At 53.0% G+C, this 23,411-nt stretch overlaps 5 protein-coding genes across 5 annotated transcripts; 4 read left to right on the top strand and 1 right to left on the bottom strand.

Moving 5' to 3' along the window:
* Window positions 1-8,431: 8,431 nt before the first annotated feature.
* ISF_06672 (Homeodomain-related protein) lies at window positions 8,432-9,670 on the top strand (the record flags this gene model as incomplete). The annotated part of the gene is made up of 3 exons (XM_018850276.1): window positions 8,432-8,563; window positions 8,623-9,397; window positions 9,453-9,670. The coding sequence occupies 3 exons, from the start codon at window positions 8,432-8,434 to the stop codon at window positions 9,668-9,670; spliced, it is 1,125 nt and encodes a 374-aa protein (XP_018702764.1).
* Window positions 9,671-15,302: 5,632 nt separating this feature from the next.
* ISF_06671 (binuclear zinc transcription factor) lies at window positions 15,303-15,858 on the top strand (the record flags this gene model as incomplete). Its single annotated transcript, XM_018850275.1, has 2 exons — window positions 15,303-15,522; window positions 15,590-15,858. The coding sequence occupies 2 exons, from the start codon at window positions 15,303-15,305 to the stop codon at window positions 15,856-15,858; spliced, it is 489 nt and encodes a 162-aa protein (XP_018702763.1).
* Window positions 15,859-17,095: 1,237 nt separating this feature from the next.
* Window positions 17,096-18,070, top strand: ISF_06670 (binuclear zinc transcription factor; the record flags this gene model as incomplete). Its single annotated transcript, XM_018850274.1, has 1 exon — window positions 17,096-18,070. The coding sequence occupies one exon, from the start codon at window positions 17,096-17,098 to the stop codon at window positions 18,068-18,070; it is 975 nt and encodes a 324-aa protein (XP_018702762.1).
* Window positions 18,071-18,548: 478 nt separating this feature from the next.
* ISF_06669 (candidapepsin-4 precursor) lies at window positions 18,549-20,031 on the bottom strand (the record flags this gene model as incomplete). The annotated part of the gene is made up of 2 exons (XM_018850273.1): window positions 18,549-19,766; window positions 19,828-20,031. The coding sequence occupies 2 exons, from the start codon at window positions 20,029-20,031 to the stop codon at window positions 18,549-18,551; spliced, it is 1,422 nt and encodes a 473-aa protein (XP_018702761.1).
* A 2,503-nt stretch (window positions 20,032-22,534) lies between these two features.
* ISF_06668 (Proteolipid subunit of the vacuolar H(+)-ATPase) lies at window positions 22,535-23,268 on the top strand (the record flags this gene model as incomplete). The annotated part of the gene is made up of 4 exons (XM_018850272.1): window positions 22,535-22,569; window positions 22,637-22,807; window positions 22,885-23,069; window positions 23,123-23,268. The coding sequence occupies 4 exons, from the start codon at window positions 22,535-22,537 to the stop codon at window positions 23,266-23,268; spliced, it is 537 nt and encodes a 178-aa protein (XP_018702760.1).
* Window positions 23,269-23,411: the final 143 nt, after the last annotated feature.

Raw genomic sequence — 23,411 nt, 5'->3', positions numbered from 1 at the left:
GCAAATAGCCTGCAGAATACCTGGTTCAACCACTCTCCCTAGTGAACCAGACTCTCCGGCTATTTGTCTCTGACTGCCACGGGAATCCCCCCAGAAAGCCATACTGACCCTGCGAACGCGATAGGGCTCTTCAGCTGTGTTTCGTGAGAAATAAAATGTTGCGCTGCGCAGCACACATCCATCGTACGACCGCACACCAAGCCCCGAAAACCCCATTCACATACTGGTACACCTGAGCACACAAACGTCTCTCTCCCCATCTCCATGACTCGCTCCATCGCCACAGGTACACATCATCTACCCGGTACTTTTGTCAGTTGGGTCAAGCCCCTGGTTCGAGTGAACGAATGGACTTCCTCCCGCGGCGTCTCAAGACGGGCCGATGTTAGAGTCAAAGCAGCCCGCCACAGCCCTGGGGAATTGAATGCAATGTCTCTCCGTCGAGCGAAGACGAGGCAAATTCATGCCCTCGGGCGAACTAGTCATAAACATTAGTTCATGGGTTAAATTCGGCGTTTGGACAGGCTCAAACTAATAAACTTCAGCCTTCCCAGACCGGCATTCGGGCCACTAGTTAGTTAATTTAAACACTTAGTAGCCCTGCGACTTCAGGGCCGCCGGACTCACAGTGGTGGTTCGTTGTGTGTGGCTTGAGTCGTCCGAGTAAGGAAATGCCAATGCCCCTTCATTGTTTCCAGTCAGGAAAACTGAGATGGCGTTCGTCCCCCCATGGATGCTACTCTGCCGCATAAACTCACTTGGCTCGCCCTATCTATCTTGTTCTCCACGTGGCCCCGTCCGTGGCCCTGTCGAAAAGCGCTTGATTGATTACTCCGTTGAAATGCTAGGACCAACGTGTTCCACATAGAACCACCGAAGCCAAGCCTTTCCAGAAACGAGGCCCGGTCTGCGAGAACACAGGGCTGTGTGATTGTGCAACCCCCCTCCCCCCCTAACTGGTAGACAGCTCCCGCGTCAAACTTGTTTCTCAGGTTGATTTTTCGGTATGCGTTGCCGCCCCATCTCGACGGAGACTGGCGCTCCCGTTTAATTGCCGTCGACTCAGGTGCACTGGTAAGGAAGATGGACGGCGGTTGGGGTTGTCGCTTCGGAGCTGTCGCTTCCTATACGAACAATCTATTTCGTGACAAGCAAGCCAATTACAAAACATCCCAATCGCACTAGGGATCAGGGCAGGTGAAGTGAGATAGATTGGCCTCCTTCATTCCACCACACGACCATTGGCAAGGAGATCCAAGCAAGCATCCTTCTCCGCGGAGCAACACGACAAAAGTAAACAAACTTGGTACAAAAGTTAAAAAAAAAAAAAAAGAAAAAAAAAGAAAAGAGGACTTACGGATAGCACCGCGCACAATAACAGGCACGCTTAGATCTAGCGTGCTGTCCAGATGATAGATCGGCCATGCACCCCCCGATACTGTTCGGGCGAGGTCCGTCCATCCACTTCGGGTCATTGATGCCTCGAGCTTTGTCAAGGCAGATCAATCTCGCTCGGGTTTTACGCCGACCCTTCCATCGCGACCAACAACAAGTCTTCTTGAATCGAACCTACCATACCATACCACACCATACCATACCATTCCCCATACCATTCCACTTTCCCTTCCCCTGCTGGTGATGCGCGAAGCTGCGGACATGTACGGATAATTGCCTCGAGTATACGGAGTATGTCGTCGGTCGACGCCGATTTGGTTAGGTAATGATAATCCCTGACATGGACTCACCTCATCTGTACCCTTCCCACCAAGTCCGGGCAACTGCCGTTGGCTTTCCATTGGATAGCCTCATTTTTTTCTCCTTTCTTCTCGTTGGTAAGCCACCATCTCTCTTTTCCTAGACCCTGTCGGGGGCTGCTCATTTGAGCACCGCTGCAAGTTCTCCACCAACCTGACAAGGCGACATACCCTCCTCGCAAGGCGGCTGAAGGAGCATGCATGGTTGGTTGTACGGATACGCATACACGGACTGACTGCACACCGACTCTTGTTCTGCTCAATGTAAGCTGAGAGCCCGTCATGATTGCATCTTGTGCGCCGGATGTTAATTTGATCATTACATTGCTCAATGCGTTGTCTTCCTGCCAGACCCAGCGCTGTTGCATGGTGGCACCAAAAACGTGACACACGCCCCTTCATAAATTTCCCAACAAGGCATTTGCCGCGTGCCTGGCATTTTCTGGCGACTTGGTTGGTGACTGTTCAACTGCTTCGGCTGTGCTTTGAAACAAAACGAGGCCGGCATAATCCGTAATGGTAATAAGCTGCTCATCAACGGATGGAGTGGAGAGGCAACAGCAGCCGAGATGCTCCAGACAAGGATGAAGAAGCCTTGATCTTCGTTTTGAAACTTCGAGTTCTTTTGTTACCATAGCCACAATGTACTGTACGTGCCTGTATATCAAGAGCACGCCGCAGCCTATTGTATACTGCAAATCATATCTCCGCCCCCAATGACATACATACCCATCCAGCTGCCAGGAACAGGAACAGGAACAGCCAACCAGCCATCCAAACTGCCTGTCACGGTGATGAATTATAGGGGTGCGTGTAATAAACTGAGGGCACCACCCACACCCGGGTCGGGGCTTGCCCCCAAGCCTGCGCATCCTCCAGCAGTTCCCGCGCTACTGGTACGGAGTACATCAATCCACGTTGGCAATCCTGGTCGTGCGTCCGATCTGGGAAGCTGGCCAGCATTTGCCATTCACGCACTAACCGAGCTTTGTCTTGTCAGGCCTGTCACCCAAGAGCAAAGGCTCATCAGGCCCTGCCGTGAGCAGGTTATGATGATCCTCCACTCGCCGCCATCGTCCCTTATCCGTTGTGGTGGCTGGCGCTGAGACGGCACATGTATACCGGAGCACAAGGAGAGGAGTCAAGGACAAGAGCGTGGGCCCATCATCCGCTGCTCAACAAACCCAAGCCCTTCCCCTCGCTGCTCTTGCCGTTTCCGCCACTTATTGCTTGTATACAACGCGATTCGTGCCGATGATCCTAGTGCGCCGACGATGCAAAGTGCAATACTGCTAAGGTGCCAACTTGGTATTAGCGCTGTTGCGACTCGCAAACAGGCCTCTCCTTGGGCCAAGACTGACTGGCTCTGCTTCCCCATACCAGCCTGGAAGTCACTGCCCTCGCATCCTTGGACTAGTCATGGGTGTCGTATGCTCGTACCAGTGAAAGCGCGATTTCCGTCTTGATTAGAAGATTTCAATGGGGGATGGGGAAAGGGTACAAAGGGTACAAAGGGTAGCAAAGGTAGCCACGTAGAATCCCATTGTCGGTATTCGACTCTTGACCTTGCTTGCACCGCTGTAGGAGGCCCAATTGCTCAAAATTTGTCGGGTCAGGTCAGGCTAGCTCTTTGCCATTACTCATTTCTCCAACACCTCTGTGGATACTTTCCCCATGGCATCATGGCAAGGGCCCAGACGCCTTGCAAGCCCAATATGCTTGCACAGCACGGAGTAGCGCCTTCGGATACTTGGTGCGTTGCGATATCTCACAAATCAATAAGCCGAAATTCTGGGCGCCGAAATACCCCGATAGCCCTTGCAAACCAGGCCGGGTAGGGACCATGCTGCCACGGTTTGCAGTCGCCAACTAGCACCTTGGCAGCCCACCAGTTCCTACAAGAAATGATGGTAATGCCGGGCGACAAGCAATTGATTGGCTGCGTTGTGCAAAAATGTTGCAGAAAACACGCGGCCAGAGAGGGGGCGATGAGCTAGCGGCGGTAGCAGCAAGTCGCAGCAGCAGCCGGCACTGGCATCCATCATCCATTATCCAGCCAAGAGGCACAGAACGCTTGCTGCTGGAAGTGACTCCGCAACTTGTCCATTCCACCTGATGGTGGGGTCGCATGGACCTGTCAAAGAAGGTCCAGACGGCGAATAGAAGGAACTAAGCGAGGGAGATCGTCAGCCAAGACGCCTCCACCGCTCTCCCCAGCAGGACAGACGTGTGTCGACTTATACAGCCCTGGGCCATGCCAGCTGGGACACGAACTCAAGGTGGTGAGGGGCAGCGGGTTTCCGTGGGCCCTTGGAGTTGCTCTCAGGGAGGGCCTGGGTTCCTTGCCGACGGTTTGATGGCTTGGACCAACGAAAATTGTTGGTCTTTTCTGGTCGGGGTTGTGTGGAAGGGACCCGTGTTTCATGTTAGACTTTTTTGCAGGTGTGGAAAAGATACGGCTGCGGATCTGTAGCATGAAAATTAACTTGCGGGACTGGGTCCGTATTGTACATACCAGGATAGGCCTGCTGGCAGGGATAAACCAAAATAAGAAGGTAATAAGGACACCATAGTGGCAGTGTTCTCGCCCTTCGTCAGCTACATTCTGCCTACCAGCACGCAGTTGCTGGCTAACTTGCCTTGTTTCGTCTGTCTGTCTGGCAGTGTCGGTGACAAACTGCCGGTCTGCGACGCTGCCGAATAATTTGTGGGAAAAAAGGGCAGCCAGCAACCTCAATGGCGGCGCCATCTACATCTGGAAGCCGAGATGAGAACGCTACGCCAGGTACTAGCAGCACTGGCTTCTGCGCCAGTCCCTTCCCTTTAGTTTGGCAGGCAGGTAGATAGACTGACTTTGACAGAAAGGACGCCCGACCTCGCTCTGGGAGCCGAAACGTCAACCAGGGTTTGATGAATGTCGCGGAAAGCGCCTAGATAGAGTTGACAGCTCGTGTGGTAGTTAATATCGACCCGTGTCACGCATCGCATCTAACTGGTCTCTGGCCGGGGCCGACTTGTTGAGCCAGCTGTTCGGAGAAGTCGCTGTCATGCGTGGATGCCCGGTGGGGTCCTTGTCAAGCATGCACAAAGACAAGCAGGTTTCTGACATGGTAAAGGATTGTTAGCAGAGAAATGGAGTACCAGTCGGAAGCATCCGTATTTCGTTCTCTCTCCCTCTCCCTCTCTTTCCCTTCCCTGTCATGTTGCGTCTGTCACGGCTTCAATGTTCCAAGAGCCACTAGTACACTTTTGTTCTTCCGTGCATGATGTAGGTATTATTACCTGTCGCAGGATGATAGCTCATGGTGGGAACCCTCCATGCCCAAGCACAAGGGACCAGGGCTTCGGGTCGAAGCACAGTGCTACTCTGCTCGAGGTATCGTACTTGACATCTGCAAGTCGGGGTCAGATATTAAGCGCCGTATGAATGCTCAGCGAATCGGACGCGGGTGAAAGACTTTATTTTCAACTGCGCACGTTGTGAGACGATAGCAGGCCGAAGGGCAATGTAAGTCGGCAGATATGGCCCCAAGCCATATCTACCTTCCTGACAGACAGTAAAGTCGGACTCAGCCGTATTACATCGTGTGCCACACAGCGTAAGCTATCCGCACTGAAATGTGTTGCATGGCAAAGTTGTGCGATCCGGGGATAGACTGTAAGGCGCAACTGATCATTCGTCCAGGATCACAGGTCCTGTACACAGATGGCAACAGCGTTAAAACAGACTGTTGACCGCTATCAGAAACATGTAGTTTGAAAGGAACATACGTTGCTTTCATTATCCATGGCCATTCGTAGTACTTGGCCGCGTGACCCGGCCAGCCTGTTGGCGCACAATTGGCGCCGCGTCCATGGGTGCAAATCCACAGTGTAATAGGTACACAGATTAGGGTGCTGATTTGAGTGAGTAGGACAATGCCTTGAGGATATTAGCATGGCATAAGAACGTGAGATCGCACAGTTGGTTGCAAAGTATAACCAAGGCGGGTTCTTTGCGGGTAGTCCTCCTTTGCGGGTAGTCCTCCTTTGAGCCCAATACCGGAGCCGTTGGCGCCTAACGGTATGCAAAGGCAACGGCTAGCATCCTACTTTGGCGAAGTCGTATCTAAACTGTGTACAATGAGACTCGTGATTCGTCATAGTAACGAATGCAAGTGCTTCGTTCACTCGATAGAAATAGATCGACAAGTCTGTCGGTCCCGCATTCCGGTGGACTCATGGACCCTACCAGGCTCTCAGCAAACCGACTGTGTGGTTCATCGACGGAATGCGCTGACAGTTCTCTTTCTCCCTCTCTGGCGATGGGTATTCCGTGAAGATGGCTTGCTGTAGGATAGTTCATCCTCGTGCCCAATTTAGAGATTTGACAACCACGCTCGAACCGAGCACATGGCGCCTGTAAGTTCGTACATGTGTATACAGGTTGTACATCGACAAAGGACACTAGGGGAGGCAGCCCATGAATAGGGTTTGGGCTCGGCGACGTCAAGATGCCTACTAGCATTAGCGTTTGGGCAAGTGGACTGGCTAATATGAGTGCGTGGCTCTCATTTACCGATTCCCGCTGGGGTGTTATTGACGCCATTTCTCTTCCCCAAAGCCAGCAACGCACTGGCACCGTCAGTGCTGGGAGGCGTTTAGATGACAGCTGCATCACTCACCTGCACAAGAAGACCGGGCTCAGAGGCAGTTGCGCACAGTTCTCGTATCGCGGCATCCGGCCAGGTCCACGAATTGTTCTCACCAGACCTATCAGAGTCTTGTGTGGCTGGGACAGGATGCGTCTTCCCGCCGAAAGGGCAACTTCTGCTGAAACGACATGCTTATACAAATCCGGGCAAGAAGGCGAGGTGTAGCATAGTATTGCTGTTTTGTGCAGGGCATACATGAGCGTGCATGCTGCGGTGCGTCATGAGCCACGAGACTTGGCATGGTAATATATGCTCTGGTACGACAACATCGTGACTGGTGACGCGCTTGTGGCAGGTCAACTTGCATCTGCCAAACACCGACAAGGAAAAAGAAATTTGGTTCGTGTATCCGGACGCGGGCACGAATCACGCCTGCAGCAATCTATTTCCGTACCTTGTCACCAGTTGCTATTCGAGTGGTAGCTGGCTGTCAGGTAGCTCCAAGTCAGAGGATCGGTTTCCCTGCCACGAGGTCTAGCGCTCTAGTTGAAGTTCTCGACAGCGGCCCTAAAGCTAGCAGCCGACGGGTAGTTTGATGCGTTAACTGCTGCTTTTGTCCCTCCATCTTCTTTTGTAATCTCGGCAGCATGACTAACGTCGTCAGGTACAAGGCTGGCCGGCGTTTGAGGAAACCTTCTCTGCGCCCCGTCGGCGGTCTCAGCAATTTCCTAGTCTGGTCATGCAAGCCGTGCGTCTCTTTCGGTTGATCTGGCTCCTCCATATCTGATCGTCCCTCTCCCCTCCCCCTGCCTGCTTGTGCTTGGCTGGCTGCACTGCTGCGAGACTGTGTGCATGCGCGCCTCCTCTGTGCACACCCTGCCGTGTGGGTGTAGCCTGTTGGTGTCGCAGCGCGAGCGCTTCTGCTGTGTGGCCCTTGGTAGACCCGCTGCCGTGGGAGGAACAACGTCGTCGACTCGTCGGTACACACCCGGGCTTTTTGCTGGTCGACAACCCCTGCTTGAGAGAGACAAGGGCTCGTTCCCGGTGAAAGAGGCGCTGTACTGGTAATACCAGGGTAACTTAGAGGGTAGAGGGTAGGCACGACAACACGCCCCTCAAGAACAACGGCGATTGTGTGTAGCCTTGGGGGCCTTGGCTGGTCGAGGGTTGCGGAAGGAAGGAAAGAAAGACGAAGACGAGGGGCCCCCCCCCCCTCTCTGGCCATCGCTTCCATTGACAACCCCCTTCCCCGGGACCCCCAGAATGCTCCCCAGCAAGCCCCAGGACCTGTATCCACTGGAACAACCCACTGTAAACTCGCCATCACAGCACCCGTTGCCGCTGCAACCGGGGCTCACAGCGCTCGCCTGCCCTGGACACCCGCTTTAGGACCACTGTTAGACCACGTAGGACCACTGTAGCACCGCTAAGGCGCTGGTACCTGGCTTGTCCTGCCCACCAGCCCGTCGATTATACAAAAGACCTGGGTCGGCCCATCATGGCCATCCATCTCGATATGCTCTTCTTCACGACCACTCTCTTGACTTGTTGTTACTCTTCCCTAACTACCTACCTTTACACCTTTGTCCTCGGCCTTTGCGGTTAAGAACCTGTTGCTGGTCACAGTTGGTCATTACGCTCGTAGCCAACCCGTTCGCTCTGCCGGACGGATTCTCTCTGCGTTTGCTTCCTGGCTGCCACCTGGTCGCTCCCAACAGCTTGCTCGTTGGCCGTTTGACTACGGATAGCACAGTCTTCGCTCCCCCAGGCTGCCAGGCCTCGATTCCACAACCTTCAAATATTCGATTTAATTACATGTATCTTCTGCGCGGAACCCGTCAGAGGTAACCATCCGACGCAGTCACCGCCGACACCTGCACTGGCCCTCAACGCTCCTTCTGCGCAGACCTTTGCCTCCCCAGTCGTCTTTGACCGGCATTCTGGCTTTGCTGTAACTGCATTTGCCTGGTCATGGCCCAGAGCTCAGCACGCTACCAATCTCAAGTTTCAAGGCCCAACCAGTTTCCCAGCACAGCTGCCAATATGGCAATGATTGCTGTCCCCGCCCCTCCTCCCAGCTCGACCTTTCAAAGGGACCGCTGGGAGACTCGCTCCGCCGACTATTCACTACCACGAGCTGACACAAGATCTGTCGCGCTCCCCTCTATCCGACAGGTAAACAGTCTGAGCCGTCCATGGCAATAGATAGACTTGTAACTAATACAACTCTCTAGGCAATTCCGGAACTTCAACTGGCAACAAACACAGAGCGCCAAGGACGTCCACATGCGTATCCTGTCCCTTCAAGCTGGGCGAACTCGGGCCCTACCAGCTCCCCAGACTATATTCACTCGCCCAGCAGCAAGAGAAGACGCATCTCTCACGAGTTGGAGAGTGAATCTCTTCGCTCCCTCCACGTTCCCCGCCTCTATCACAGCCCTGAGCGCCGCCCTGGTTCGAGCCACGCCTCCCCCATCTCGCAACTCCCTCCCGCTTCCGACGACACCTGGAGAAGCCAGGCTCCTGCTCACTACCGGCCATCCTTGTCTGCTTCCCCCGAATTTGCTCATCGAGAGCATCGGCCTTCCATCCACACCTTGCCGCCACCGCCGGGTTTGGATCGCATCCGTGGCATCCACCACTACGCCGAAGACCATGCCACGCGCCAAAGATTGGACGCTCACGCTGCTGGCCATTCAAGAAGCCCGGTATTTGGCTCTCGCCATGGTGACCGCAGCAGCAGATACCATGCCATGCCCATGCACCCGGCACGTGTGGAAGAGCGATCCCCATTCGCTCCCTCGCGCTACAGCATGCATGACAGCGGGCGTTACAATGATATGGGTATGATGGGCATGGGTGGAGATACGAAGCAGCGCAAGCGTCGTGGAAACCTACCAAAGGAGACCACGGATAAGCTGCGCTCTTGGTTCGTTGCTCACCTACAGCATCCGTACCCTACTGAGGACGAGAAGCAGGAGTTGATGCGTCAAACCGGCCTACAAATGAGTATGCTCTACAATCTATTTACAATTCTCTTCGCGCGAGACTAACATGACTTCAGACCAAATCTCAAACTGGTTTATCAATGCCCGCCGACGACAACTTCCTGCCATGATCAACAACGCGCGCGCCGAAACCGATGCTATGCACAGCCGCGCTGGCGTCGATGTTGTGTCGATTAGCAGCAGTACGGATGCGGAGGCTGGCGGCCTTGACCGCGAGAGCACATACGATGCTAGCCCTCGGATGCGTGTCGTTGGCAGTCTCAAGCGAGACTAGATCTTGTGCAGCAGCATGAAGAGCGTCGACACAAGGTGAAGCAGAGAGCTGGTAAGCGAACCTCAAGCAGGATACTGGGGTGTTGTGGCGTGATCGATTGTGCTGGTGGATTGCCATTTTGCTTTTATTGGGCTTTTGCTCATTTATGCGAGAACAGGGTATTTTTTTAGCGCATGTTGCATTTAAGCATGCGTGTAATCAGGCTTTACACGGAGTATATTGGAAATGATTACATGACTCTACGGAGATCTGGGATAGCGGGAAGCACAGATTCAAAACAAGGTTGTCGGCTAGAGGCGGATGTCGATATCACCACCATATACCCTTTGATTTTGGACGAAGGCGGCAAGAGCTGCGGTTACAATGGATGCATAGCAATGGATATACTAATACAAAATCTATTCTTGACATCTGCCCAAGTTTCACCGTCACTTGCCGGGAGCCTGGCTCCGGGCATGGTGCATAGCCTCGATGCAACCAACAAATACTACGCCCTGGTAAGCGAGGCGTCTGAGCCGACGGTCATCGCTAAATTCTACAGGTTAGAGAGTGATAGAGAGAGAGGGTCTAATAGGAGAGGTGTCTGAATCGCGGAATTGGGACCCCGGATTCTTTGTGATGAGGCCTCTACATGACAGAAGCTCAGGCGTTGGATCTGATAACGTAATCATCCGATATCAACACTTGCCCTCCTTCTCCTCATGGGTAGTATTGACTTGCTGCCAGCGGTTGCAGTTATTAGTGAGGTGCAATGCATTGGTGCTATACATTTACTATAAACCTTCTCTCACAATCTCGCTACATGTTCACTCGCCATGTGACGTTTTGGCGAAGGGTTTCGCCGTGGAGCAAAGTGCCAAAGTTACTTGTATCAGAGGCGCGAGCCAAGACCAAGCAAGGGCAAGCGAGCCGCTCAACAAGGCCGGGCAAATGCAATGTGCACCTCATTTCCCTCTCACGCTGGTGCTTCTATCTTACTTCCCGCATGGGATTGAAACCGCGCATGGCGGTTTGGGGGCCGGCCAAGGCGGCGCGAGTCACGGCGAAAAAACTTAAAAAAAAAAAAAAAAAAAAGTATAGTACATGAACGATTTCCTGGTCTACACCTTAATTACATTTTGATTTAGTTGTGTCTCTCACATCTCCCGGTGGAACTCCCCGATTAATGCCATGAGAAGTCCCAGGCAGCCCTGCTCGCTAGGCGTTGTTTCGTCAAGCCGTTGCACCAGAGCATAGGATACTACTCGAAAAATCTTGATCCAGAATTGATGCATTGATATTCAGGCAAATCACACAGCCATGTGTGAAGCGAGTTCAGCGTTCTAGCCCCGGGCTCCCCGTTGGGAGCAATCCGAGATCTTGGGCTCACCCCCGGTCCCGCAGGAATACTGTTGGGTGTGGTGTGATAGTTGGTCTTGCATGCGGAAGGCATCGGGAGACGCTTCCTTGGGTGACATGTCTTCCTGACTTGTCAAGTTGTCAAGTTGTCAAAGAAGCAGCGAGCATGGATGTGCCCTGCTTCGTCAACGTTCGCCTAGAGGAGGGGGGCCGTAGCTGGTAGTCGGTCCGGCATCCCGGTCCAGCCCTTCCTCTGCTCTCTCCTTCATCCTCTGTCATCCTGCTTTTACTGGTGTGATTGCCACTGATTTCCAGGCAGATATGGAGCCCGGCTGCGTGGCACCAGGCGCATGGTGCAAGATGCATGAGAGACACATCACACTGCATGCAAACAGTGCTCCCCGCCTCTGCCCCTCTGTTCAGCTCGGACATCGCTCTCACAGGCCTGGGAAAGGGCTGAGGGTTGGTGGATATGATGGTTATGTACTCTGGTGCAAGGGAAGCAAAAGGCGGGACAAGGAAGGCGGTTCGAACCCGTCATCTAGCTTGGCTCTCCACAGCCAACCAACCACGATGTCGAGGTCATTCTAGCTTCTCGTAAGGACTTGCCTTGCTTGTTAGAGTACTGTAATCTCGGCCAAGATCGTTCGATTCCACGCTTGAACTTACTTCCAGCTCTGTCGATTGGCGACTGTACAGCATATCTACACCTTGACTAAAGTTTGCCAGCGCAGTAAGTAGCCGGTACTCCTATTCGTGCAGACACACGTGCTGGAATCCTTGCTGCTTCTCCGCACCTATCAAATCACGCACAGCTGGCCTTGGCATTAGCGTTGCGAGTTGACAGCTCGTCGACGACATCATCTGTCTTGGCTTGACCAGGGTGGGAATGTCGACAGTGCAAGGGGGACATGTAGGGAAGCACGTTGGTCATCAGTATGATCGGAAAGATATTCTATTGCCAAAGCGATAATTCATCGAATATTCGACACTCTGGTATATTCTCCGCAGGCCAACCTGGCTGCTTTGGCTAACTGTCATGGCTTCGTTAGTAGTGCACATCCCTAGTAATGCTTCCAGGGCGACTGAACTCTTAGTACTCTTCGCTTATGGCACTGCCAAACCATGGATAGCCAGCTGAAAGATGCCAGCTGATGTTTGTGTTCCTTGCCCGTTTCAAGTCTGGGTCTGGTGCCTTGCTGGATGGGAGGGTCGGCCTTGTAAGTAGAGTGAGTGGGCTTGTAGAAGAGCCGCTGAGGACGGCAACGGCTGGAACCTTGCTATCATGGCAGGTTACTCAATGCACAGCTGCCTAGAGATCTTCGGGCTTGCTTGAGCGACTGCCGGCTCTGTACCAGCCCATGCGTGGGGTCTCAGCCACAAGGGCGCATTATCGTGGAATGAAAACCGGCAATGCATTGCCAGGTATTTATTCATAGTTGTACTGGCGTTTTACCTCCATGTTGTGCTCGTCTCGGCAACCGGAACATAGTTGCATCTCGCTTACGATTCGCCGTTTCGCTTGTCGCTCCCGTAATCATCATACAGTGGCGGAGTTGCTGCAGACAGCAAAAGCTCTCTATTTTAAGAAAGATGACTAGGATTTTCATCTCCGATGTGTAAAGAGCATCCTGCCCGCAGTTATGCTAGTAGCAAGTTTGAGCATACCTGGGAATGTTCTACTGTAGGCTTCGGAATGAGGAGTCTCCCCCTCCTCTCCTCCCTTTTCTTAGGATTGCCTTCACATGTGCATACCTCTCTAACTAGCCCATGACCAAGGAGCTGAAGCTCGGGTTGTCGTTTAAGTCTGGCAGGGCAGAGATAGGTCAAGAGCTGCCGGGGCAGGTTCCGGTTGACGTCTTGCCCACCTGCCCGCATCGTTGCTCGCACGCCCCCAACAAGGCGCGGTGGGAGGGCCGCAAGGGGCAAGGACAAAAATTCCCGGTGAAGGCTTTCGTAGTCAAAGCTCTTGATGCCTACCTCGACCCCTGGGAGGCAGCCCTTGGCGACGCGAGTGAGCCCCGATTGGACCCCAATAGCAACCCAAGTCGTAAAGTTAAAGCTGGGAATTATGGGGTAAACCTGCACGGGGTCCTTTTTGACGTGTTGCGGAGACAGAAACCCCCGCAAGCTCGTTCTTGGCCTTGGAAGTTTGCATGTTCAAACCGGGAAGTTGGGATTGGGGCGCAGCAGCAATAAGCGAGCGTTTTCCGTTGCAGCTAAAAGTCGGGAAGCATTTAGATTACGCGTCTATGGCCTGGCATTTGATAGACTCTCCAGACAAACGGTTTGTACGCGAGCTAATGACTTGGCTTTTCAGGTTGCCAAAGTAGTCGCGGCCGTGCGAGGCGGCGGATCTATCCAAGCCTTTCTTCATTCGACGACAGCCTGCTAACAGCCTGGCTGGAAAGTTAAGCATCCGCGCCGTGGCCGAATTTCCGGTAACCCAAAATGTGCCACTCGACTCAGTTAGGAAGTGACGTGCAGCGAATACTAATCGGGACGATGTATGACGGGGCTTTGGTCGCCCGCCCGTCCAAGTTTCAGCATTCATCATGCATCCCATGATAGCACGTGCGCAAAAGCGGGAAGGCAAACCAGTTTCCGAAAATACCAACTTGTATCCGTCCATACAGAGACTTGTCTGGTCTGGACAGCCTAATAATCAGTAGCTCATGTCAAAATGGCAGGCGCTCGGACGAGTTAAAAAGAGTCTCGGGTAACTGATGGATCCAACTATTACGGGGCATCGGAAGGAAGTCAGTTCCGGGCTGAGAATTCTTATTCGCGCTGTCCAGGGAAGGGGAAGATAAAGTAGAAAGAGAATTGGGCAAGGTCGTAAAATTAGGAGCCCCAGCATGACGCGAATTCCGATAGCGGTGGCATAAGCCGTCACGATGGAGCCATGCCAGAGAACTGCTCACAAATTAGGTTTGGACAGCCGTGTCGTCAATAATAACTGACAGCCCCAAGGCATAATCATAACAGAGTCTTGGATCATTCCCGAGATCCCGGCACTGTGGCGTTAGGGAGTGGCTTCGTAACTTTTCGCTCCACTGGTGACAGTGCCGAGTGTGGGCATTCTTTGCACAGGCCACCAAAAAACATGAATGTAATTATACTCGCATACTAAACAGGGCCTGTTACTCGGGTGCAGCCATTCGCAGGAATCAACTGAGACACCCAGACGTTGACGGCGAATTGGAGGACATGTACGGATAACCTGTACCCTCTGGTTGTCTAAATCGTAAGCTCGTCTTCCTAGCAAAGCTTCTTCGTCTTTGAAGGCAATGACGGAAATTCGTTGCTGCGGAGCGCCCGTCCTTATATAGCTGCCACATTTCCGGGCCGATACGGAGGAACCGCGGCGTGGGGGTGTCAAGGATACGGGAAGCAATCAAGTTATGCAGCTCGAGCTCTGGCACTTTTCTGGCTTATGTACTTGCTGCTTGCAGTAAAAGGGGCGGAATGTTCCGATCCCTCCGTGGCTTTGTGTTGGCGGGCATTCAAGCAGCGCAGCCATGGCAATGGCGGCATTCGCTTTGACTGTCATACTAAGACCAGGCTTTTGTTAGAATGAGTTCCATTTAAAGCTGCGGGTAGAGTCCGACATTGCATGGACAATGTCCCGAGTTTCCAGGAAACTTATTCACGCCCCATGTTGAGCACCGGCAGACATGCGATCTTCCCGAGCCTAGGTCAGTCATTTCCTCCCACCACACCGTACTTGTGAGCATATCTCGGTGCTTATTAGCAGCAGCCAGCACCTCCACTGCGAGATCAAGCCACGCACGTCGGATCTGTGCCCGGCATCCACAGCAGCCCATGGCCAGAGGATCATGTTTCTTAGTCAAGACATCGCGCTGGGTCAAGATTCGCGATAACAACAATGAAGCTATCGAGCAGCGCCCAAAAAAATTTGTTGCCAATGGATAGTTGTTGTGCTTTCTTCTCGTCTGTCAGCCTTCGGCTACTGGCAGCTAACTCCGAGGAGGGCGGGCATAAGGCTGAGTGAGGCGCTATTATAACGCTTAATAATCGGTCATCATCGCTGGGCGGCACCTGCCATTCGATGCTAGCGCTTCACATTCGATGACTCCAAATGCGCAGAAGCTCATCAACAACTCGACTCCTAGGCAACTTCTGCATTGATAGTACCTCAAGCTGTATGCTGCATCGAACATGCTTCTTCAAGATACCCAAATACCGCACGCCTCGACATAATCCGGGTCCAGTATAGCTCGTTTGCCTCTGTCCCAGAACGCGCGGCCGTTCATGAGAGCGACGCCCCGATATGGCGGAAACAACGGCTCCCGAAGCCCCCCCGGCTGATGCCGCCGTAGACCTTGAGCCTCTCTCTTGTGTATCCTGCCGTGCCAAGAAGCTCAAATGCGACCGCAGCAAGCCAGCCTGCGCTCGATGCGTCAAGGCCAGTGGCGAGTGCCTCTATCCGGAATCACGTCGGAAACCGACATTCAAGCGGAAGAATGTCAAAGAATTAGAAGCCCGTCTAGGTACATCTCTTACGCAAGATCAGTTCTACTTTTCCTCCGATTCCCAGTGCTGACACTCATGACCCAGCTCAAGTTGAGGGCATGTTGAAGGACATTAATGGAAGAGAGCCAAGCCAGGGCTCGACTGAAGACATTGAGCCATCAGATGCAAGTTTTGCCAATGTTGGTTTCGATTCTGGACATCACATGCCTCATTTGACCCCAGACCTCGCTGCAGACCCCTTCATGGAAACGCAATCTGGCAGCCAGGATGGATATCCTCCAAGTGGTTCCCAACTCATTGGTCTTGGCATGACCGAGGCTTTGCCTCCCTTTGAGATCATCGAGGAGCTGTAAGAATGACTACACATTCTTTTTCTCATGTCTTTCTGACAAGAATACAGACACAGCATATTTTTTTCCTCGATATATCACATGGTGCCCGTCGTACATTCGGGGAGGTACCTGACTGCATTTTACGGTGATCCTTTGCGTCGCCCAGCCATGTGTCTTCAAAACGCTATCTGGGCATTGGCATCACTTGGTCACGCGAAATATGATGCCCATGCCGATATATTCTATCGCCGCTCACGGCACTATATTGAAGCGGACGAGATGAGAGTAGGCATTAGTCTACACCCTGCCACGAGCCAGCTAACTTCAGAATTAGGACGATGGCGAGCATTTCATTACCCTCAATCATGCACAAACTTGGGTGATTCTCGCGACATTCGAGGCAAAGAAGATGCTCTTCACCCGGGCATCTATGAGCTGCTCCAGATCTGTGCGCATCTGCCAGATGATGGGTCTCGATCGGCTGGACGGTGGTATTGATGATCTACCTCCTGCTCTGGGGCCCGTACAGTCTTGGATTGAGCTGGAAGAGAGGCGCCGTATTTTCTGGGGGGCTTTCGCCATTGACTGCCATGCCTCCATATCGACAGGCTGGCCCTATCTCATCAATGCAGAAGATGTAGTACTCCCCCATACCAAGAGCCGTTGGATTTTCTGTTAACCAAAGAGCCAGATTATGACACGACTTCCTGCATCCGAGGCCGCTTTCTCTTCTGGAGTGGAAGAGAAGACGGCTTATCTGCATGAAGTTTTTGAAGGTGCTTCTTACGCTGGCTTCGCTGGCACCGTTGTCACTTGCCAATTGTTCAAGTCGATATTACGACACGTGCACAGACCAAAGCCAGACGACAACCCAGAAGATCTGGCGCATGGAGGCTTCTGGAAGCGTCATCGAGAGCTTGATAATCAACTGTCCAGTGTCTTCATGTTTCTACCAGAAAGATTTCAGCTGCCAGCCCATACGCAGGATCCTGGCGCCGTGCATGTCAACCTCAATCTCCATGCATCCATCATTTGCTTGCACCACGCGGCACTGGAGCTTGCAGAAAAGCATCACCATTCCCAGGCAATAATAGATGAGAGCATACGCCGTTTGAAGACGTCTGCTGACGAGGTGGTCGGTATTGTCAAAATGACGGCTCACAGAACAGGCATGTTTGTAAGTTCCAACTACAACCTCGCCGCGCTTACGAGCACATGCTAACCTTTACTGTAGAAGAGTCCAATGTGCGCAATAGCAATGTATTGTGCAGCGACTGTCTATATCTACGTTGCAAAGACCGACCCGTCAAACGACATCAGTCCGCGTGACGCGTCCAATCTCGAAATCCTTGTCCATGCCATGGAAGCAATCAGTCGCAACAATCTAATAACCAGATCCCTTCTACGGCAAACTTGCCACGACATTGATGCAAATGGACTCGCTTCAAAAATGAGGTTTCCAGCACTGGCGAAATATCGCCAGTCGGAAACCCGCGGGCTGGCCAGCATCCCGCTTTTCGCGCGGAGCTCAGTGTCGCGCGACTCGGAAATCATGCCCGTCTTGCCGGGACGATTGCCTCTGGAGAATCCCAAAGGCCAGCGGCTTGACCTCGACGTCGTGCCTAGCGGCCACGCAACTGCCAAGAGACTCACAGGTGCCGATTGCTACCAGTGCATGATCGGGGCCGTGTGTCGAAACGTCTCTGTGGACACAAACCAGCCGGCAGTGGTTGACGTGTCCGACAATTGCACGAACAAGCGCAAGAGGACCATGGACAGCCCTGTGTCGCAGGATAGGGATGGCAACATTGCGTCGACGCAAAATGCCGCTCCGCCGGGCAACCCACTCGAGTCCAACCGGTGGAGGCGAGGACCGAACAGCCTCGGCAGCGTGTTTTCGCTCCCCGATCGCTCGTCGCCCTCCAACACCGCATCGCCGGTCCTTCAAAATCCCAACGGGGGCGGCTCCGCGGGCAGCAGCAACGAGTCCCCGGCGGCCGTCAGCGGCCTGGGGACGAGCGCCGTGTTCGGGCTGGGCAACACGCCCGCGGAGAACCGCATTGACCTCCGGGCCTTTCAGGATCGCATGATCAACGCTCCATGGCCTAGTCAGGACGATATGTTCGCGGCACAGATCACCACTTCGTTGATGGACACGGGCGAGCTGCCCGGTGGGATAAGCATGCCGTGGAACTTTTCCAGCGACGACCTGCCGCCGTGGAACGGGCCATGACTTTAGGGATTTTTCTGCATTATTCTGGGCATGGTCCACATCGGATTGATTTGGCGCATGCTGCTTTGTGTTATCTAGAGTTGGAAAGTTCTTGGTGGTTGGTGTATATGGGGGATTATGCTTCTTCACTCGCTGATTTGAATTGGGCAAGGATGGCGTTTATGGGTACACTCCTAAAAAGTCTTTGTATATGAATCATAATGACGGCGTCCACGTTACGCCAAGAAAAAAAATCAAAGACCGTGTTCTGTTCTTGCGACTGCTCTGCGCCGCTTCAGCACCCTGTCACCATTCGCACGTTTACTGGGCATTGTTTACAGGCGCAGATTAGATGTACGCCTTTTTTTTTAATCTATGTAAATGATGACTTCCTCATGAATATTCAAAAACTCGTTTCTAAAATCACCCCAAACCCGACGGGGTCAATGCAAAACGCCGACGCAATGCTCTAAGAGTTGGTTCCAAACACGTTGGCGGTCTAGAAGCCGCCGAACGCGCCCAAAATAAATATTGCAAACATGGTAATTCCCAAATACTGTCGCTCCAATGTCACAAATGAAGCCATGTTACCTGTAACAGGCAGTCCCGATTTCGCAGCCACTGGGTTGCGGGCCATGGTCGCGTCTGGGATCTGGTTCTTCCCAGAACCGATTTCCACCACTTCCGAGCCCGAAGGCTTTGCGTCAAAGTTGCTCTGGGCTAAAGACACTTGATTGTTTGCCATGTCGTAGACGACGTAGGCGCTGCGTAGAAACGTGTCCCCGAGCACCACAGCTCCATTGCCAGAAGGGAATATGCCAAACAGACAGGCAGCGGTGCCGTCTTGCAGCGTTGGTTGACTTCCACTGGGAGTAATAATTGGTAGCACGAGCTCGCTCAACAACACAGATATCGATGCTGGCTCGCTAAAGCGGAATGTTACACTTTCGTCGCTGAGTGCTCGGTCGCAGGGAATGATGGCGAGTTGCGACTTCTCAAACCAGGTAACGTTGAGAGCTTGGAAAACTGAAGTCGCCAGGTCGTTGGGTAGATATGTCAGAGATGACCCCGTGTCAAGCAGGACAGCCAGTGCCATGTTGTCGATGATGGGCTTGGAGCCGGCGTCCAGTCCCGTCATGGTGATGAAGAATTCGCGAAAGATGGAGCCGGACTTTTGGACGGGGAGAGTCACCAGGCTCCCGCGGTATTGCGATCGATCAACGCCGCCAAATAGTAAACTCCCTGTGGTTGAGTTGATGTCGTCGAGCCAAATGCTATACGCGTTGGTGGCCACGTGCTTGTCTGTAAGCAATCTTGAGGGAAGATTGCTGTACGGTTGGTGACCAAAGCGAGCGGCTTGCACCTCATTTGTAGGGTATCCTATTCCCAGAATGCCCTGTGGTGAGCTACTGGTGTATCCGATTCCAAACTGAAAGTTGTCTATGCCAATATCCCCAAACCGAAATGTATCGGTGACATAGTCGCCGTGTGCACTGGATCCGTCCACATAAGATATGTTGAACTGGCTGTTCAAGTATTCGTATGTTGAAGATGAATTGGCTGTGTAGGCTCCCGAAAGCTGACAGGGCTGGTTTGATGATTGGCAAAGTGCTGAGCTTGCCGTGTTTACCCAGAGATCACTGCTGCCCGTGTCAAGATGGAGGCGCAGGTTCTGTGGTGGAGTGCCGAGTGTCGCATTGAAGAAGTACAGGGTTTTCTGGATAACAAACCGTCATTAGATTCAAGAAGGCATTTTCACCAAGGGGAGGAGAACTCACCAGATTGTTCAATTCTGCCTGGATGGTTCCCTCGCGCCTCATAATTCGTTGCCTGTCATGGGCTGCGGGATCGGGGATGTCGCGCCTCTGGAGTGGTAGCCGGACCACGCGAGGGTCGCCTTCTCGTTGACCGGCAGCAGCTTGTACACTGGGTTGCCATTGTGAAAGACAGAAGAGTGTCGCTGATGCCGGTTGCCAGCGCATCTTCAACCACTGCGCTCTACCCAGGACACTCCGGTATGCGAGTCACTGCGGATCGGAGCTGCTCCGTACACACCGTGTGTGCTGAGGCAGGCCGGGTAGACGCTTTGTTGTAATTGGCGATATGATCTGGAAAATGACCAGAAGCTACCGAGGGTGGTGGGCGTGACCAATTTCGTGCCAAGCTGGATGGTACTGCGGGATTTGCAGCCTCGAGGGATGTCCGGCAGCCTCGGTAAGATGGTGACAGTGGCTGTGCCAAAGTAGTGATTTTGTAGAGGCAGGTTGAGGATTGGAAATTTCGACACTTTGGATAATAATAATGCTGTCCAAGAAAACGCCCTAGTTATGGGTCTAATCGCGCGTCGGTGTTGAGGTGCTGAAGTGAGTGAGTATCAGAAACTGTTGGATGGAGATGCGGTGCGAAGCTTGGACGAGGGATACGTAGAAATGACGGAGCGATTCGTCGCCCTTGTTCACGGTAATCTTCAATATCTTGTTTATGCGTTAGAAGCATAGCCAGCCAGACAGCTTGACGGATGAAAGAACAAGTACTCAGTCGCAGCTTACGAGTAATAAGTGGTGCAAGGTGAGCAACGTGCAAGGAAGGCACATACACACATTACATGCATACATACGTACAGTACAGTACATAGGTACTTGGCAAACGCACTGATGCATCCGGTGCCGCCGCCTTGGCCGATGCAACGCTGCGGTCTGGGCCGGTATAACCACACCAATAACTAACTAGTTGGCAAGAATACCTGGAAATGGCAAACTCTTTCTTCGCTAGTCTCAGTTGGCCTTTTCTTTCTTGCGACGAAAGTATTCGTAAGTGCCACGGCCCCCTCCAATGCCCCCCTCCAATGCCCCCCTCCAATGCTCAATAAAACCCAGCATCCTCTTCCTCTTCAAAACCAACCCGCCTCAGATCAGAGAAATGCCAAGCTTCAAGGAAAGAAGCGGTCGGCAGCCGCGCCGCCGCCGGGGACTCGCTCGGGTGGCAACCTCCCCGGATGCTCGGATGCGGCGGGGCTAAAAGTGCAAGGGACGAAACCAAGCAAAGCCTGTTACACGCGTCGCAGTGTCTGGGCTGGGTTTTAACCGGAGGAGCGAGGGGGGAGGAAGTCTGGCAGGCCGAGTTACAGAAAGCGACTAGTTAGATCGACGTCGACATTGGCGGGATTTCTGGGAATAAAAAAGGCTGATGTTTACGGGGGAGAGGCTTTGTGTAGATGTTACGAAAAAAAAGCATTGAGTGATTGGCAGCCTGTAACTCGGCTCCCGGGATTTTTTTGCTTTTTCTGCGGTTGCTGATCCTCGCTACAGACGCCGCTAACTTGTCCCATCTCATCTCCGTCTTGGTCGTTCCTCGCCTCCCGTTGTTGCGACGCTTTGTCCTGGGATCCGTGGTTGACGGGCACATGGGCCTCTGGCTCCGGATTGCATCCATAGCCAACAGCAAGCATACCAGCTCAGGCCGTGACAAATCCGTAAAAAACAAAATGAAGAATGAAAAAGCTTCCTGTCGGTCTCCCTCCCTCAGGCGTCGACTTGTTGCATTACGTCCTGATTAACCAACCTGATCTGTCTCGCCTGCGTCTCAAGATGGGCGCCCCGTCGATGCTGAGACGAAACAGGGTGCAGGTGCTGACGCAATAAAGGACAGATTGGGAAAGAAAGTTTGAAAATGCGGATTTTCCTTTTCTCGCCTGTCCAGAACTGGGTGATAAGGGAGAAGAAGATTGCTCTCTGTGATTCCAGTTGATATGGAGCTAGCCCTCTTGCCCTGCTTATAACCTGAATGACGGGTCAAGTCGACACAACGTTGAGCAAAAGGATCTGCGTTGGAGTTGAGACTTTTTTTTTTTAACAGGCAATCACTAGATTAAATTTTTTCATAATTATATCCGCAACATCTCCCATTCTTTACCTGGCCGGACTGGTGGGCGAGAGACTGCCTCGCCTCTTGTCACTTACTATGTAGTCGCCCTCTCAAGCTCTGTTATCAGCAGTGCAACCGAGACAAAGCAAAGACTCTCACCTCAGTTGTGGCATTTCTCAACTCTTAGAAAAATATCCAAAAACACGCCCTTTCCATTGGGCAACATGTCGAAAAACAAAAACAAAAAAAAAAGGCTGCCTAGCCCGTTATTAACGTGTATGACGCCTCCCGCCTTGGGCCATTTTTTAGGCAGACACATTTCAACCATCGTCAGCCCCATGCAAATATGCCCAATACGGCACCCGAAATGTGGCCATTTTAATTCGGCTGCCTACCGGGCGGCATCCCGCTCTCTTGGCCTTCAGCCTCAACGCGCAGATCCATGTTAACTTATGGCGTACTGTCGGTAGAATCCTACAGACGGGTACCCTCTCCGCTCATGGCTTGCCATCATATAAGCCCACCATGAAGCCGTGACGCCGTGACGCCGACATCGTACCTCATCAGCTCAATCTAGTTTTCATCGATTTCCGAGAAATTTGAAAGAAAAAAAGGGACAAAATGGATTACGAAATAATCGCAAGCATGGATCGCTGGTAAGTGCTCTACCAGGATATACTCACACACCTTGTTTCCATGTGTCTAACCTGTCTCTTCATGAAGCCCCCCCCCCAAACTCGTCAATACTAACAGCGGGCAGAGCTTCTTCGGCGCCATGGGCTGCGCCTTCGCCAGCGTCCTCTCGACCTTTGGCGCCGCCTACGGCACCGCCAAGCCCGCCGCCGGCATCTTCTCCTCCGGCATCCTCCGCCCCGAGCGCCTCGTCCCCAACACGTAAGTGACCTGGCCCCTCTACAAACTCCGCCGCTCCCCTCATCTCAGACGAAACACGCTGATGACGAGGAAACAAGGCTCTGCGCGGTCATGGCGCAGATCCTGTCCATCTACGGCCTGGTCTGCTGCGTCGTCATGATACCGACCATCAACGAGAAGATGGCCGTCCACACGGCGTTCCTCCAGCTCGGCGGCGGCATCGCCGTCGGGCTCTGCTCGCTGGCGGCCGGCTTCTCCATCGGCATCTGCGGCGACGCGGGAGGTGAGTTTCCTTTCGTCTCTGTGCGGCTTGTGTGCTAACATGACCGGGACAAGTGCGCGCCAGCTCCCAGCAGCCCCGGCTGTACATGGGCATGGTCCTCATCCTCATCTTCTCCGAGGTTCTGGGGCTCTACGGCTTCGTCATTTCGCTCTTGATGATTACCAAGTCAAAGAATGACGTGACCAAATGCCTGTACTAGCCCCGTGCCGAGGTGACGGAGCATCCGCGTAAATTAATCCATCTTTGGCTATAGGCAATGCTGGCTTATAAATAAATAATAAATCACTTGAGTGTTGTACACGTCGAGGATGTTCAACCGCCAGCGCTCCGTAAATGCTACAT

The sequence above is a fragment of the Cordyceps fumosorosea genome (assembly GCF_001636725.1).
Source record: "Cordyceps fumosorosea ARSEF 2679 chromosome Unknown scaffold_17, whole genome shotgun sequence".
NCBI classification, from domain to species: Eukaryota; Fungi; Ascomycota; class Sordariomycetes; order Hypocreales; family Cordycipitaceae; genus Cordyceps; species Cordyceps fumosorosea.
Note: the sequence above shows the minus strand (reverse complement) of the source record. Positions and strands in the feature narration are given on the sequence as shown.